This window comes from Salvia splendens, chromosome 17 (assembly GCF_004379255.2).
Source record: "Salvia splendens isolate huo1 chromosome 17, SspV2, whole genome shotgun sequence".
In the NCBI taxonomy this organism is placed as follows: Eukaryota; Viridiplantae; Streptophyta; class Magnoliopsida; order Lamiales; family Lamiaceae; genus Salvia; species Salvia splendens.
This window is the reverse complement of record NC_056048.1, coordinates 1,104,008-1,118,964: the sequence shown is the minus strand read 5'-3', so window position 1 is coordinate 1,118,964 and position 14,957 is coordinate 1,104,008. Positions and strand designations below refer to the sequence as shown.

The window sequence follows — 14,957 nt, the reverse complement described above, 5'->3', positions numbered from 1 at the left end:
GTGTCATGTCCGTGTCAAGGGTTATCTTTTCGAGTCGTATTCAGGTATTCGGGTTTGACCTTATCGTGTAGATACAATAACAACCCGAGACACAATTTACCATTTCCGATGCAATAAAAACACAAGCTGTTTATTATAACACAACCACCACATATTTTTCAAGATAATTGAGATAATCAAGTTTTCAGATCTAAGGGTGCCTCATTTAGAAGTAAGCATGTTTCAGAAGGGCAGGCAAACCTATTCTTTAGTATCTTGATATGCGTTCGAAACACTCGAATAGAAAGATGATAGAGGCTAATTTACACCCCGTTGTATTATTTCTTTCCGCGCAGTTTCGCACCAAGAGCCCTCTCCAGTTTGGATATGATCTGCTGATTGGGAATTGCTTTTCCAGATTCGTATTCCTGTATGATCTGGGGTTTCTCGTTTATAATCTGCACCACATGAAATCCATTCGATTATGTACCAGAGAATGGAAAATGATTGATCTCAATCTGGAACTGTATGAACACATCAAACACAGAGAGAAATTAAACCTGAGCAAGTTGAGCTTGTGTGAGTTTCTTATCCATTCGAGCCTGCATGATCGCCTTCTTTAATTCAGTCGGAACCTTTTCATCTGTTATAACAATCAGAGTTTCTTGTTAGTCGATACACAATAACAAAGAAATGATTGTTTTACTATATAAACCAGAGATATACATCCAGCACAACATTGACCCCAAAATAGTCGGGTACATGAAGCCCTCATCGTTTTTCCAACTATGTAATTTAACACACGAACAAAACAAGCAACTGTAGAAGCACGACTTTGGCAATCTAGATCCGCCCCATGGCCTAGCAAGCATATGGATATGCCACTTATGTGGACCAAACATTTTTGTCACGTGTCCAAAAAACTCCATGCATCTCAGTCACAAAATTTTATACATCTCATTTACAATTCCACACACTTCGGATTCTACACAATCAAGCATCTTTCAGTTCACATCTTCAGCTGGGGGGCTGGGCGGGTTAAACATGATCGATATGATAATCAGAATAGTTCAGTTGTTGAGAGATAGTTATAAACATTCTGGCTTCATTCGATCAGTAGTAACATAAGAAGAGTCCGTATCTAAGATGAATCTATTAGTGCATGATGCTTTGATCTCAATAATTACAACTAAAGTAAGACAGAAAACATGACAATAAGAACAGATTGTTTTCAACTACTAATATAAAAATAAAAATCTTATCTCAAATTTGAATGCAGAACTTATCAATATAGTACTTCGAAACCAGAGAAAAACAAATTAAAACAAAATTCAACTCACGAGTAAGATTTTCTGTATCTTCATCAAGCTTCCTGGTATTCAATGAGGTACTACTGGAAGCAGATCTGTTCGACCCAGCAGTTGCTGCAGCATAATACAATTACATTTACAACAATCAAGCATCAGCATTTCAATGGCTAGGCTATGTATATTGTTAGCAAAACCAAAAATGTCAAATAAAACTTAATTCCATGGCACCAGAAATGAAACAAAAGCATAGACGTATCACGAGATTTCACCAATAATCCATAAAGATGAATTATCATCCCAAAAATAACGCAACAAAGTGCCATCAGTCTCACAAACATGTGAGAGATACAACAATTTTAGGCAATAACAAAACACATAAATCATAATACAGCTGCAAAATGATGAATTTGACAATTAACGATGAACAATCAAACCACAAAAGTAGATGAAATTGGTGAATATTCTCAATATTCGAAATTATAACTCTAAATAAAAATCTCTACCGAATAAAACATCCAACACAGGCGCATACAATACAAATTCAAAACACTGATCAAATCACCAGATTTCACCACTAATCCATAACGATAAATAATCATCCAGAAAAAAACAGCAACAAAGCATCATCAGTCTCATAAACATGAGAGAGATACAATGAACAATCAAACCGCATAAATCATAATACAGCTGGAAATGATGAATTCGACACCAAACGATGAACAATCAAACCAACAAAAGCAGATGAAATCGGTCACTATTCTCAATCTTCGAAGTTATAACCCTAAATTAAAATCTCTACCGAATAAAACCTCCAACGCATATCATACAAATTCAAAACACTGATTCACGTTCACAGAAAAACAAAAGAGCTACGCACACAACACTCACCCTTTCTGACGGTTTCGATCTCAGCTCCGGCGCGGCGGGCGGCGTTGACGGCTTTCTCGTCCTTGCGAGCAGCGGAGGTCGGCGCCTTCTTGCGGATGACTACCGGCTCCCAATCCTGTGTGAATCCTGACATTTTTTTCAATTCGGAAGCTCTGTTAATCGATGAAGAAGATAAAGGAGAATTTTTGGGATCTTTAAGCTCTATAAAGGGTTTATATATATAGGAGAAATGCTTCGCAAGTATCTGTTTGGAAACGGTGTTTTGGTGAGCCCGCATGCGTGCGGCATTTCGTGTTTTTCCAAACAGTGGATAGGAGAAATCTTTTTGTTTATTATCTACTTTTTCTGGAGAATAAAAATATCATTTTCGATTTTCTGTGAGAGGGGAATAAAAATCTACATAACATTATTTGAAAAGAAAAAACTTTTTATAATTATACTTCAATATTCCGCTGAAATTTTTTGGTTTGATAAGATCGAATTCAAAATAGAAATTTGAATTTTATACTCATGAGTTTCAAATTCCAATTGTGGCATATAAAATGAGTGTTGACGTGGAAGAAAACTATTTTAATAAATTTACTCTATTTCATTTAAAAAATAGGCTTACAAAATTGTGAAGATGTGAATTTTAATAGAAGTATGTAGCAAGGTAGTAGAATTTAGTTATTTACATATCACTATCCTATATAAACTACTAATACCATCTTATTTTATTTTCATTTCATTTCATTTCATATTCTTATTTTATTCCAAATCTCAATCTGAATACGCATCGAAAGGTTGGCACTCTTGTTCTACCATGTGGTTGGAATATGGCGAGACTGATAAACAATTTATAAAAAAAATTATTTAACATAATTTTAGGTTTTTAATTAAATAATTTTATTATTATTTGAGTTAGATATTTTATCTAGTTTCAAGAATACAGAAAATAAAATGAATATTTAAATTGGATTATAATTAAAAAATATTAGAGAAAATAAAATTAAGTTGGAGGAGTATAATTTGGTGTTTGATTTTGGGCTATGAATTATTGCAATTATTGCATGACTCGGTTATTATAGGGGGAGGGGGGATGTGATTTATGGCGACCTTATTATAAATGAATTAGATCTCACTTTATAAGTATTGTACAATCATGGATCATTATTATCAATTTATTCATACTGTTGCACAATCTACCTCTAAAAAATAATACTAATAATAGTAAATCCATATAAATAATTGCAAGGGCACTCACAGTGGGGCGGACGATAGGCCGCCCGATGCCTCGAGCGCGCCATCGTCCGCCACTGTGGATGCGCGGACGATGGACGATGCGTCATCCTCGCCCGACAGATAGTCCGCGGAGGAAGTGCGGACGATAGGGCATCGTCCGCGCCATCGTCTGCCCACTGTGCTACAATGAGGCGAAGCCGCCAAGCGCGTACAAGCGTCATAGGAAGCAGCTCTTGGGATCAGGGGTTGATTGATGAGTTGCGCCGAAAGTTGGGGCTTTTATAGAGTAGTCAACTTTTTTTTATTTTTAACTCGTGTAATTTTTTTAATCAATGTAGTATTTGCCGTTTTTTAGTTAATCGTTGTGTTTTTTAATTAGTTTGCATTATATATTTGAAAACATTTAAACTAATTAACAAAACAATAGCAAAATCTATAGGGCGCTCCACTGCAGGTAAAAGTGTAGGAGGATAAAATACTGATGTGCCGGTGCATATGGTGGCTTTAGGACACCTTGCTGATGCCATAAGGGCATGCGTAACGCAAGGGGCCGGGCCGCATCTCGCGAGTCCCGGCCCGTCCCATGCATTACACGGAAGGGCGGCACGGCTCAGGCCCGTCCCGGTGACGCGTGACCGGCCTGGGGAGCGTCCCGCGTCCCGGCCCGGGACGGGGTTGCACGGTGACGGGCCGCTACTGTTCATCGATTTTAAATTTTTTTTTTTTTTGCATTTTTAAGAAGAAGAAGAAGAAGAAGGGGGAGAGGGGGAAGAAGGAGTAAGAGGAAGAAGAAGGAGATGGAGAGGGGCGACGTTTTTTTCATCAATTTTAATTTTTTTTTATTTTTTGCATTTTTAAGAAGAAGAAGAAGGGGGAGAGGGGGAAGAAGAAGGAAGAGGAAGAAGGAGATGGAGAAGGGCAACGTGTATTGCAGAATTTTAATTTTTTTATTTTTTTTGCATTTTTTTATTACTCTAATTTTTTTTATATTTTTTAGTTTATAATTTATTATTTTTGTATTAAAAATGAATTGCTCGTGTTATAATTGCTCAACGTATTTTATTTTACGTTCAAAATATGTTGGAGTTGTGAATAGTGTCATTTATTAGTTGCGGCCCGGGCCGCAACCTCCAGGGTTACAGCAGTTGGGGTCTGGGCCGCAACTGTAGAGGAATGATGACTTGGAGGGGACTTGGGGCCGGAAATGGGGACGGGGTTATTGATGCCCTAAGACCATCCGCAGCGGTGAGCAGCATGCTCACCGCCGTCCTTGCCGCTGGCAAGGATGGAGCTCGTCCGTTGATGCGCCCTGCCGCTGGCAGGGTGGTGCTCTTAGCTAAGAGCACGTCCGTGCCAGCGGCAAGAGCACGAGGTGGCGACGTGGCAGCTTCTGATTGGCCCGTTGATTTATCATTTTTTATTATTATTTTTTTAATAAAATCGAAAAAATCTGAAAAATTCAAAATTAATAAAAAAAATATTTTCTCACTTCCTAATAAAATATATCCATTTTTTCCACACTTTTAATTTATTTATTTTTCATTATTTTTACCCCAAAATTCATACTTTCATCTATAAATACTCTCATTTCAAACACAAAAAATGACACTATACTAAACAACTCTCTAAATCTCAATTTTATGAGTTTAATTATGTAATTTTTAATTTTTAGGAGTTTAATTATGTAATTTTTAATTTTTAGGATTTTAATTATGTAATTTTTAATTTTATTTGTAATTTATAATATTTATTGTGGTTTTTAAATGAATTTTAATATTATGGAAATGTTTTTGTTTAATTGAATTTTATATTAATTGTGCTCGTCCTTGCGGAAGAGCACAGTTGTGGGTATTGTGCTCTTGCCAGAGAGCAGGCATGAATAGTACCGCCCGGGCCCACAACCGTGCCGCTGGCAAGAGCACGGTTGTGGATGCTCTAAGTCACACAAGAATTTGATAGGACAACCAACTTGAGAATATTGAGCGCCAAACACAATAAAATAATATCATGAAAAATAAAAAAAAATATGTGAAAGAGTAATACACGCCAAACACAATGGAAAATAAAAATACTCCTAAAAAATAAAATACTATTCAAGATAAATAGAATCATTAAATAACTGCAAAAATTTGTTTCTTCTTCAACAAAACAAGCTTTATAAAAACAAACCACCACCAGTTCATCAATTCATCAATGGCGGCAACAATCCTCTCTCTCCTCCTCACACTAACACTCCTCCATCTCCACCCACCGCCGCTCTCCGCCGCCTCCAACAACCTCCGCCGCACAACAACTCTATTCACACCACACCTCAATTTCAACACCACATTATCATCCGCCGCCGCCGCCGAAGCTACTCCAACCACCTACTTCGAAGTCACCAAACCAATCCAGCTCCCCGCCACCGCGCCATGCTCCTACCTCCTCCTCCAGCACGATTTCGCCTTCACCTACGGCCAGCCGCCGGTCCTCGCCGCCTACACGCCGCCGCCGCACTGCCCCTCCCCTAACTCAGCCAAAATCGTCCTCGAGTGGACGGCGACGTGCAAGGGCAGGCAATTCGACCGCATCTTCGGCGTCTGGATTGGCGGCGCCGAAATCCTCCGCAGCTGCACCGCCGAGCCGTCCGCCGCCGGCATTGTCTGGACGGTGAAGAAGGACGTCACGAGGTACTCCTCTCTGCTCTCCACAAACCAAACCCTAGCTGTTTATTTGGGGAATCTCGTCGATTCCACCTACACCGGCGTCTACCACGTCAACATCTCCCTCCATTTCTACGCCACTGAGGAAAAAACCGCCTCCACCGCCGCAGATCTAATCCTTCCGATCTCGAAAAATCCGCAATTAAACGATGGATTGTGGTTCGAAATCGAGAATTCGAAACAAGCAGAATCGAAGCCATTCAGAATTCCGTTGAACACATACAGAGCTGTGTTGGAGATTTACGCCTCGTTTCACGAAAACGATGAATTCTGGTACGGAAATCCCCCAAATGAGTACTTATCAGCCAATAACCTCACCGATCTGGCCGGAAACGGTCCTTTCCGAGAAATCGTCGTGAAATTGGACGGCGAAATCGTCGGCGCCGTCTTCCCGTTCACCGTGATCTACACCGGCGGAGTGAATCCCCTCCTCTGGCGGCCGATCTCCGCCATCGGCTCCTTCGATCTCCCCACCTACGACCTCGACCTCACACCTTTCTTAGGCGAATTGCTAGATAACAAACCTCACGATCTCGAATTCAGCGTGACGAATGCGTTGAATGTTTGGTACATCGATGCGAATTTGCATCTGTGGATAGACGAGAAAAGTGTGAAAACACAGGGGAAGCTTCTAGAGCACAGAGCTTCGGAACTCTCTCTCTCCGTTTTCTCCAACTTCACGGGCTTGGACGGCGTGTTTGTCACCAATGCCAGCCGCTCGATCATCTCGAGTGGGGTGGTGAGCTCATCCCGAGGCGAGGTCGTCACGACCTCGCTCCGAGAGCTGGGGTACACTAGCTGGATGACGATGGGGAATGATGGGAACAAGCAAGTTGTTGAGCAGGTGATCACATTCAACACGAGCGTTAATAGTGATCGCGTTAATAGTGATCACCGCCTCGCCTCGTCTCCGTCGTCTTCTGCAAACGCGGAGAGGAGGTTTAGCATTTGGTATGTTGATAATTCTAGTTATTGTCTAATTATATTTGGCTGAAATTATAGACACGGATACATATCTACATTCATAATTAATATTGCATGTTTAATAATTGAAGTCAATAAATTGCTGGAGCTGACAACTTTCAATTTTAACATTTTTTCAAAATTTTTTGAAAAATATTATGGTTGCCTATTTATAAATGTTGTTAATGTGACTCGCATTTTTCAAATTGATAACGTGGCTAAGTTTTAATGTTATGACTCTGGGAAAATTGAGAAGAATGTTAGAATTCATAATTATTACGACTGGTTTTGAAAGTTGTGTGACATACTAAAATTTAATCAAAATTCATGATTATGTCCTACAATACATTTATTTAATTAAATAAAGTTCAATCTTAATTAATCAAAGCTCAGTAACCTAATTCGATCCAAAATATTTCAGGTACGCCACAGACTATGTGGACAACGACGATGGAAGCCACGCCTCTGTAGCGAACGTCACTCTGGGGTTCGAGGAGGGGGTGAGGAGGAGCGGGGCAGGGACGAGCAGGGTGAGGAACGTGCAGAGGGCGGAGGGGTCGACGGTGGTGAGGGGGAACTTGGTGGTGAGTGGAGTTGGGAGAAATCAGCAAGAATATGGCTACTCTAGTGATGATAAATGGTGCTATTTTAGGAATGTGAGCAGCTTCAACTACACTATTCTTCATGATGAAGTCAGCCATGCTTGTATAAAAGATCGATTGTGGCCATATTCTTCGAGGAAGAACTTTCGTGTGAAGAAAGGGCTTATTGGATTTTGATGTTTTTTTTCATTATGGAAATTGAGGTGAAAATTAGTGATTTCTTGCAAGTGTAATTAAGATATTTGGCTTATTGAATAAATTAGTTTCTGCCTTAGTAATCCATTTTGGATGAATAAAAGATGAGTAAGTATTAATTGTTCCGTCAATTAAAGTGAATCATTTCTTTTTTGTGTTGGGTGAAGATGATGTTTCTATTTCAGGGCAAATGAATTGTCTAAAAAATGAACGAGAGATTTAACTAGGGCAAATGAAGTATCATACTGATATATATAAAATTATCAATTTTATAGAACTTATGAAATAATGGATGGAGAAAAAAGTTCTAAAACAATTGAACAAAGCCAAGTAAATTACTCGACCACAAGAAACTTATAGTGATTGCTCAGCGTTTACCGTGGGCACGATAACTGGTACACCAGAGGTGCGTCCTTCCCGGTCCTCTCGTACTAGGGAAAGGTCCTCTCAATGCTCTAACGCCCCCACTTGGACATGAATTCTACCCTTCCTTTATTGGAAAGAGGCCCAATCCCACCCAAACTTGAAGTGGATTGGCCCAAGGCCATTTTATGGTGATTTTTATTTATGTTTTTTTCTTTCTATTTTTCTATTTCAATTCACTTTTTGATAGGAAAGAAGACTCTTACCAATTTACTCGAATTTTCGGCCCACTGAATAGAGAAGAACGACACTTACCAACTTACATTAAAAAAAATTAAAATTGTGTTTTTTTAAATGCAATTCACTATAAAAGGTTAAAATTGCAATAAACTCTGAAATCTTTTAGCCATATGCTCGTATTTTCAATTCTTTCAATTTCAAGGTTGCTGCAAATTACAAAATTTAACATTGGTTAAACTTTTCCAAATATGTTAAGGATAAATTTTGATATCATTTGATTCTGAATGGATTTAACTCAATTTGGAAAATAAATAAACTAGAAATGGTCACCAGGATCAGATTGCAATCTATTTGAAAATGATATATGCAAAAACAAATAGAAATACATCCATCTTAAATCATTACATATATAGGAATTAACATAGCTTGTATCCATCTCAAGCAATTAAACTCTAGGTTTGAGTCGTATCCAACACCTATTTTCTATTTGTGAAACAAATAATTAATTTATAATGATAAAAAATGCAAACATCAACTCCCTCTTTCAACCATACAATTTAACATGTATATTATTACTAGTATACAACTGGAATGAAAGAACTAGAAGAGTTGTTTCAAACCCCCATAAATTTTCAGGGAAATTAAGTATAGAAGAACCCTAATATATACACTAGTCTTTTCTGATACAAAATGATCAAGCTAAAAAGATGGCAAGATAGTATTTCAATAACAATTTTAAATTAACAATAATAAAAAAAAGTAACGAAATTAATACAAACAAGACACAAAAACAAAGATGTAGTACTTGTGAATTTGTTAATTATCAATCTTCATTAGCCGAATAGTAGTGATAATTAATGAGTGTCGTCTACCCAAATATAATAGAGCCGACTAAATGCTAGCTAAATTTCAAAAAACAAAGAAATGCATACTAGTATATATTTATCATAGAATCAACCAATTGCATAAACCAAACTTAAAACAAAGATATTCAAAGAGTGCATCAAGAAAACTGATAAATGTAAGGCTGTTAATTACTAATATATGACAAATGCATGACCTAGAAAAATACAAGTGTATATACATATAGTATATTATATCCCACCAAAATTCTTTTGGTTATATAGCAAAGAAATAGAAGTATTTAAAAGAGTTGAACTGCGGTTTGCTTGTTCAATTTGACTATAAAAGCTTAAAACTGCAATTAACCCTGAATTCTGAAACTGCTCATTTTAGCCGTATATGCTCTCCTTTCACTTTCAAGATTGCTGCAAATTACAAAAAAATCATGTGTTAGTTGCAAAATACATTTATTTATTATATATCTTAATAAAACATAATTAATCAAGAGTCTAGCCACCTACCACTCTAGCTAGCTAGATGGTCACTATGTTTGCCTAATATGTAAGTGTTGCCATGGATATATAGAGTTTTAATATGTATTGGCAAAAGATATAATTTTTTCTATGTTACAAAATGGTCAAGTTAAAAAGATGATTAGCTAGCATTTAAGAAACAAAATAGAACGTATATCAAGAAAACAATGTGCTAAATCATGATTTAGAGTATTAGGACAACAAGCTGATCAGTAGATATCTCAAGGGTAAATTTGATATCATTGTGATTTTGAGTGGATTTGTGGGTCAAATTGGAAAACAAATAATAAATTGTTTGCTACAAACGAAATAGTAGACACTTCAAACAAAAACCTCTATCTTAAATCATCATATAAATTGGAATTAACACAACTTTTATCTCCACCAATCCCTATTTGTGAAACAAATATATAGTTTAATATGATAAAAACCCTCCCTCCCTCTCTCACTCTCTCTCTCTCTCTCTCTCTCTCTCTCTCACACACACACACACACACACACACAAAACTTATACAAAAATTCATCATGGAATGAAATTGATCAAAAGACTTGTTTCAAATTTGAAGCAAAAATGGGTGTTAGCACAAAAGTAGAAGAAAAGAGACATATATGTCAATCGAGAAACTGAGGGATACTTGCTCATATTAATTAACTAGTTACTACTATTTAATAGAAATGACACAGCAACAGACTCATCATCCTCATCTTTATAGATATAATGAGACAACAACAAAAATTGATGTTACTTTTATAAAGGGAAAAGACATTCCTGTAGTTGTGACTGATGATAATGAAAGAAAATTATATAATAAAAATTTGTAGCTACATATAAAGGCTTGAAACAAATATAGGTTGCTGATTATGAAATTTAGATAATTAATTAATTAATCATATTATCTACATATATAAATGTTAGATTATTTAATAATTTTATTAGAAGCTGTGCTCCATAACTGGTAACTTAGCATTTCTAATCAAACTGAAGAGAACTCCATAATATCAGGCAGAATCCCAAGAGAGAAAAGATTGGACAAAAGTGGACATCAAAATATATATTTCTTTGATCAATTTATAAAATATTCAAATCCCACAAATTAAAATTAATTTATTAGTAATAGATAAATGAAAATCCCCCGACGTTGTTCCGATTCATTTTCAAGTATAATATTTTTAAAACTTAATCAGTAGACAAAAGGGCATGCAAATTAGGGTTTTTGATTTAGGGTTCGAATCAAAAAGAGTAGAAATTGTGCAAAATTCTCCACATAATATATTGTACCATATACATATATGAAAGTATAATTCGATTTTGACATAATTCCCAATTAAAATTCAAGAAATATTACGACTTAATACAAAAATCAGAATCACAATGAGTAAAATCTGACCTTAGACTGCAGAATGCTGCATAGAGGGAAAGGTAGAGTTGCCCGTTCCACTCAATTTCTTCGTCTTCTTCTTTTTCTTCTTCTTATACGGGATTCCCCGCGCCTTGGCCTGGGAGTCCCTAACCTCCCTGAGGTAGATCCGTATCGCTCCATTGGCGAATGGATTGGTCTCTTGCAGCCCTCCATTTTCCTCGTAGGCCGCCCTGAGGCGGCCCACGAGGGCATCCAGGCTGCCCCAGGCCTGCCTGAGGGGGCAGGTGCAGGGGCCCGCGGGCTCTGGATGCCCGAAGAACATGCACCCCTGCATGTGGACCTTCGTCTTCCCGAACTGGTCGAGGTAGCGCATGAATTCCAACACGTGACCGTAGTTGCACTGCGCCAGTGCCACGGGCGGGCGCTTGTTCCGCAGGTACTGGCCGAACGTGTTCCAATCGCGCCTCTTCTGGGACTCGTACCGGCTCAGCTGCGGCGGAGGCGGTTGGCGGGCCGCCGCCACAGCCGACGATCCCTCCCCGCCTCCGCCGCCGCCGTGGTCACTAGACATCATTAATTTTCTCTTGCAAAAATCAAGAAAAATTTATTGGTGGGAGAAATTTTTTGATGAAATGTGATGTATGATATAGTGAGATGGAAAAATAAATCAAGACACTATTGAGGAAACATGGTAGTATGGGACAAAGGAAAGTGCTTTAGCTATCCCTTTTCTTTTCTACATTGACAACACTATTTTCTTCCTTTAATGGAAGTAATTAAGTGTAATTAGAAATGATGCTCTTCTTTATGTATCTATATATTTTATCTTAATTGGATTGGGGTAGCATCATTGGAAAGCAATCATTATCAAATGCCATTAGGTTATAAATTAATTAACCCCTAATTAATTGACTCTAGGCTTTACTAAACCATAGTTAATTAGGGAGAAAGTGATATGGACAGCATAAAATCCTACTTTTATTCCGAGGCTTCAAAGTAATATTGAAACCTGTCTCCCCTAAGATTTAGACTATGATTTGATTTGTTATGGCTTTAATTAAAAAGCTTTAATCCTTGATATATTAATTATACAATTTTCACTATTATTTAGTTTTTGTAGCTTGGGGGCATTGTTTTTGTAGTTTAAATTGGGGCTTTAATTAAAAAACTTTGTTAAGTTAACAATATATCTTGCTTCTATAAAGAGTACTCCATAATGCAATAATTGTAGTAACAAATTTCCAAAGTGAAGGCCAATCAGAAATTTTTGTGTATTATTAAATGAAGTACTACATCTTGGGGAACTGCTGTTTTTTATAAGTATTAGATTTGTCAGTTATGCTGTTTTCGACAAAATAAAATACGTAGCCACGAATCATGTAGCCAAAAAGACAAACAACCATTAACTTATAAGTTGGCCATCTAATCCCCACATATATGTACCAAAAATTATAGTGGGACTTATCTACAAAATAACTTAATTTGATGGTAAATTTTCACTATCTAATACTAAAAATAGTTCTCGGTTTTACATTAAGAAAGATTTTTATTTGAACTTCTTCCTGATATGTTTCGAGTAGGTAATGATTCGATGTTAATATATAATTTAGATATTTAATTTTTAAAAAAGAATATAAAGTAAAATAAACAATTAATATTGTGACTCTCCATTAAAAATGGTTTTTGGAGTTGTCGTTAATCTCATAGTGTTGCAGCTTTGCCCTAACCTCTGAAGGGTTGAGGTTCACTATCGTTTTTCGTCTATTATTTATTGACAATAACTATCGTTGCACCACCTTTGTCTTCTAACAGCCGTCACAACATTTTTTTCTTGTGTCCAACATACGAGTTTCATTTATGAGATATGTCAATATTTGATTAGTAATTTGCTTTTGCCCATTTTATGATTGCAATGGACTAAATACCCCATAATTAATTGGTTTGACAATTTCACCCCTACGAGGAAAAAAGTGGGATTTCTCACAATCTAGGATGATTTCGTTGAACCTTAAGATTCCGATTAAAGTAATAAAGGGAGATCTAGGATTAATTAGGCTACATATATAGGTAAAAAGAAAAGCAATATCTGAATCAATACGAAGGGACGAATATATTTGATAAATCTGTAAAAATGATGCTTTCTGTTAGTTATTAAACTAGTATTATTTGTAGACTGTAGTTAAGATTAATCTACATAGGTGGTGTGATCGGGGTTAAGTTCCCTATAGAGAGGTTTGTAGAGCACGCGAAGATTGAACGGAGCGAAAGAGATAATTCCCTAGTTGAAGTTCTAGGATTTTCGGAACAAGAATGAGAATAGAAGTTTATTTCATATTTCTCAGTGAAAACAATGCTAAACGTACCACTAATTTATAGAATCTAGAATGACTAAATAACTTAAAGATACTAGAGATAATGATATTGATATACACCAAATCCTTGACTTAGAATAAGAATTATCTTGTGATGATATCTTTAGATTTGGTGAGATGTGGTTCTCGGGCTTTTGACGTCTCTTGCTGGGATGGGCTCTACTCGACGTTTGGGTTGCATGGGAATGATTGTGTCGGCAGTCGTGAAGCCACGGTATCGAGCTGTTTGGCCTTGGCTGGATCAGCTGTGACGTGAGTGCACTGGCGGATCCAGGTGGGGTCGGGCGGGGTCGGCCGACCCCACCACCTGCCACGGAGTGCACCGAAAAGTTACTTTCTTCGGCCTCTGACCCTACGGCGTTCACGTCTCCGCCCCCACCTCACGTCCTCACGCTGTGTGAGATGATGAGGAGACTGATCAGAGAGAAAGGAAGGAAGTGAGGCAGCCGGATGGGTAGACTGTTGTCGAGAACGAAGGAGTTGGAGGGGAAGAGTCCTTCCGCGGTTTTTGTTTTCGAAGAGAAAGAGGAATGGTATTGGCGATGTCATTATTGTTTTCTCATCCCTATATTCACTCGTGAAATAGAATAAACCGGTATCAATAAATTTAACTAAGTTTAAAAGATTAAATATCTTAAATATGTTATCTAATTGTAAAATGGGCTTTGAAATATTTTCTTTATTTGAATTAATTCTTAGAAGTCCATTAAAAATATTTTCTCATCTTATCAATTAATGTTAAATAGTAGTAGTAGTAGTAATATTTTTTTTACAGTATATCAAAATCAATTTATCTAAATTAACCACCTACTTATATAAAGTAAATATTTCTTAATTTCTTCTACTCTTAGTTTTATAATTTAAATTTTCAACCTTATTATTCATATTCAATTTTTTTAATCTTTAAAAATTTGGTATGTTACAGAAAAATTATGCTATGTGTATGTCATTTTTTTGTCAAAATACGTAATATAACATAATTGTTCTCTCTTACTTTATTATTTATTTGCATCTTTGTTTTATCTAAGATCATATTTTATTATTTGTTCAGTTAGCTCCATAAACGTCTTTTTCTTAAATTCTGTATCCAAAAGAAGAGTCTCGCTTATAACGGGACGAAGAAAGTGGAGTATGTTGTTTTAAGAATATCGATACTCGCATGAATTATTTATATTAAAAAATATATTTATAAAAATAATTAATTTAAACAATTATTTTAAATAAATATTTACTATCTTGTTCGACCCCACGATAATTTGTTCCTGGATCCGCCATTGCGTGAGTGTGAATTGAGTCCCTCTAGCTGAGTTGCCCGACTTTTGGTGCTGCGGTGTTGAGGTACCTATCATGGTGTTCGGTTTCCAAGATAAAATAATACCAAGATA

The 14,957-nt window shown here is 36.7% G+C and overlaps 3 protein-coding genes across 3 annotated transcripts; 1 reads left to right on the top strand and 2 right to left on the bottom strand.

Moving 5' to 3' along the window:
* Positions 1–72: 72 nt before the first annotated feature.
* LOC121774802 (multiprotein-bridging factor 1a-like) lies at positions 73–2,445 on the bottom strand. Its single transcript, XM_042171657.1, has 4 exons — positions 2,178–2,445; positions 1,320–1,403; positions 540–622; positions 73–437 (listed from the first exon to the last, which is right to left on the bottom strand). Exons 1-4 carry the CDS (start codon positions 2,308–2,310, stop codon positions 318–320), a joined length of 420 nt encoding a protein of 139 aa, XP_042027591.1. The 5' UTR covers positions 2,311–2,445; the 3' UTR covers positions 73–317.
* Positions 2,446–5,508: 3,063 nt separating this feature from the next.
* On the top strand, positions 5,509–7,943 carry LOC121774801 (peptide-N4-(N-acetyl-beta-glucosaminyl)asparagine amidase A-like). The gene is made up of 2 exons (XM_042171656.1): positions 5,509–7,051; positions 7,485–7,943. The coding sequence occupies exons 1-2, from the start codon at positions 5,592–5,594 to the stop codon at positions 7,840–7,842; spliced, it is 1,818 nt and encodes a 605-aa protein (XP_042027590.1). The 5' UTR covers positions 5,509–5,591; the 3' UTR covers positions 7,843–7,943.
* A 1,536-nt stretch (positions 7,944–9,479) lies between these two features.
* On the bottom strand, positions 9,480–11,960 carry LOC121774803 (protein LIGHT-DEPENDENT SHORT HYPOCOTYLS 10-like). Its single transcript, XM_042171658.1, has 2 exons — positions 11,228–11,960; positions 9,480–9,731 (listed from the first exon to the last, which is right to left on the bottom strand). Exon 1 carries the CDS (start codon positions 11,772–11,774, stop codon positions 11,229–11,231), a length of 546 nt encoding a protein of 181 aa, XP_042027592.1. The 5' UTR covers positions 11,775–11,960; the 3' UTR covers positions 9,480–9,731; position 11,228.
* Positions 11,961–14,957: the final 2,997 nt, after the last annotated feature.

Bases quoted from the DNA above. Each gene is read 5' to 3' on its own strand.
- LOC121774802 (XM_042171657.1), bottom strand. From the start codon at position 2,310: ATGTCAGGATTCACACAGGATTGGGAGCCGGTAGTCATCCGCAAGAAG. The intron at 1,404-2,177 runs GTGAGTGTTGTG...ATTATGCTGCAG, and splicing joins GATCGAAACCGTCAGAAAGG to CAACTGCTGGGTCGAACAGA. The intron at 623-1,319 runs GTGAGTTGAATT...TTGTTATAACAG, and splicing joins AGATACAGAAAATCTTACTC to ATGAAAAGGTTCCGACTGAA.
- LOC121774801 (XM_042171656.1), top strand. From the start codon at position 5,592: ATGGCGGCAACAATCCTCTCTCTCCTCCTCACACTAACACTCCTCCAT. The intron at 7,052-7,484 runs GTATGTTGATAA...AAAATATTTCAG, and splicing joins GAGAGGAGGTTTAGCATTTG to GTACGCCACAGACTATGTGG.
- LOC121774803 (XM_042171658.1), bottom strand. From the start codon at position 11,774: ATGATGTCTAGTGACCACGGCGGCGGCGGAGGCGGGGAGGGATCGTCG.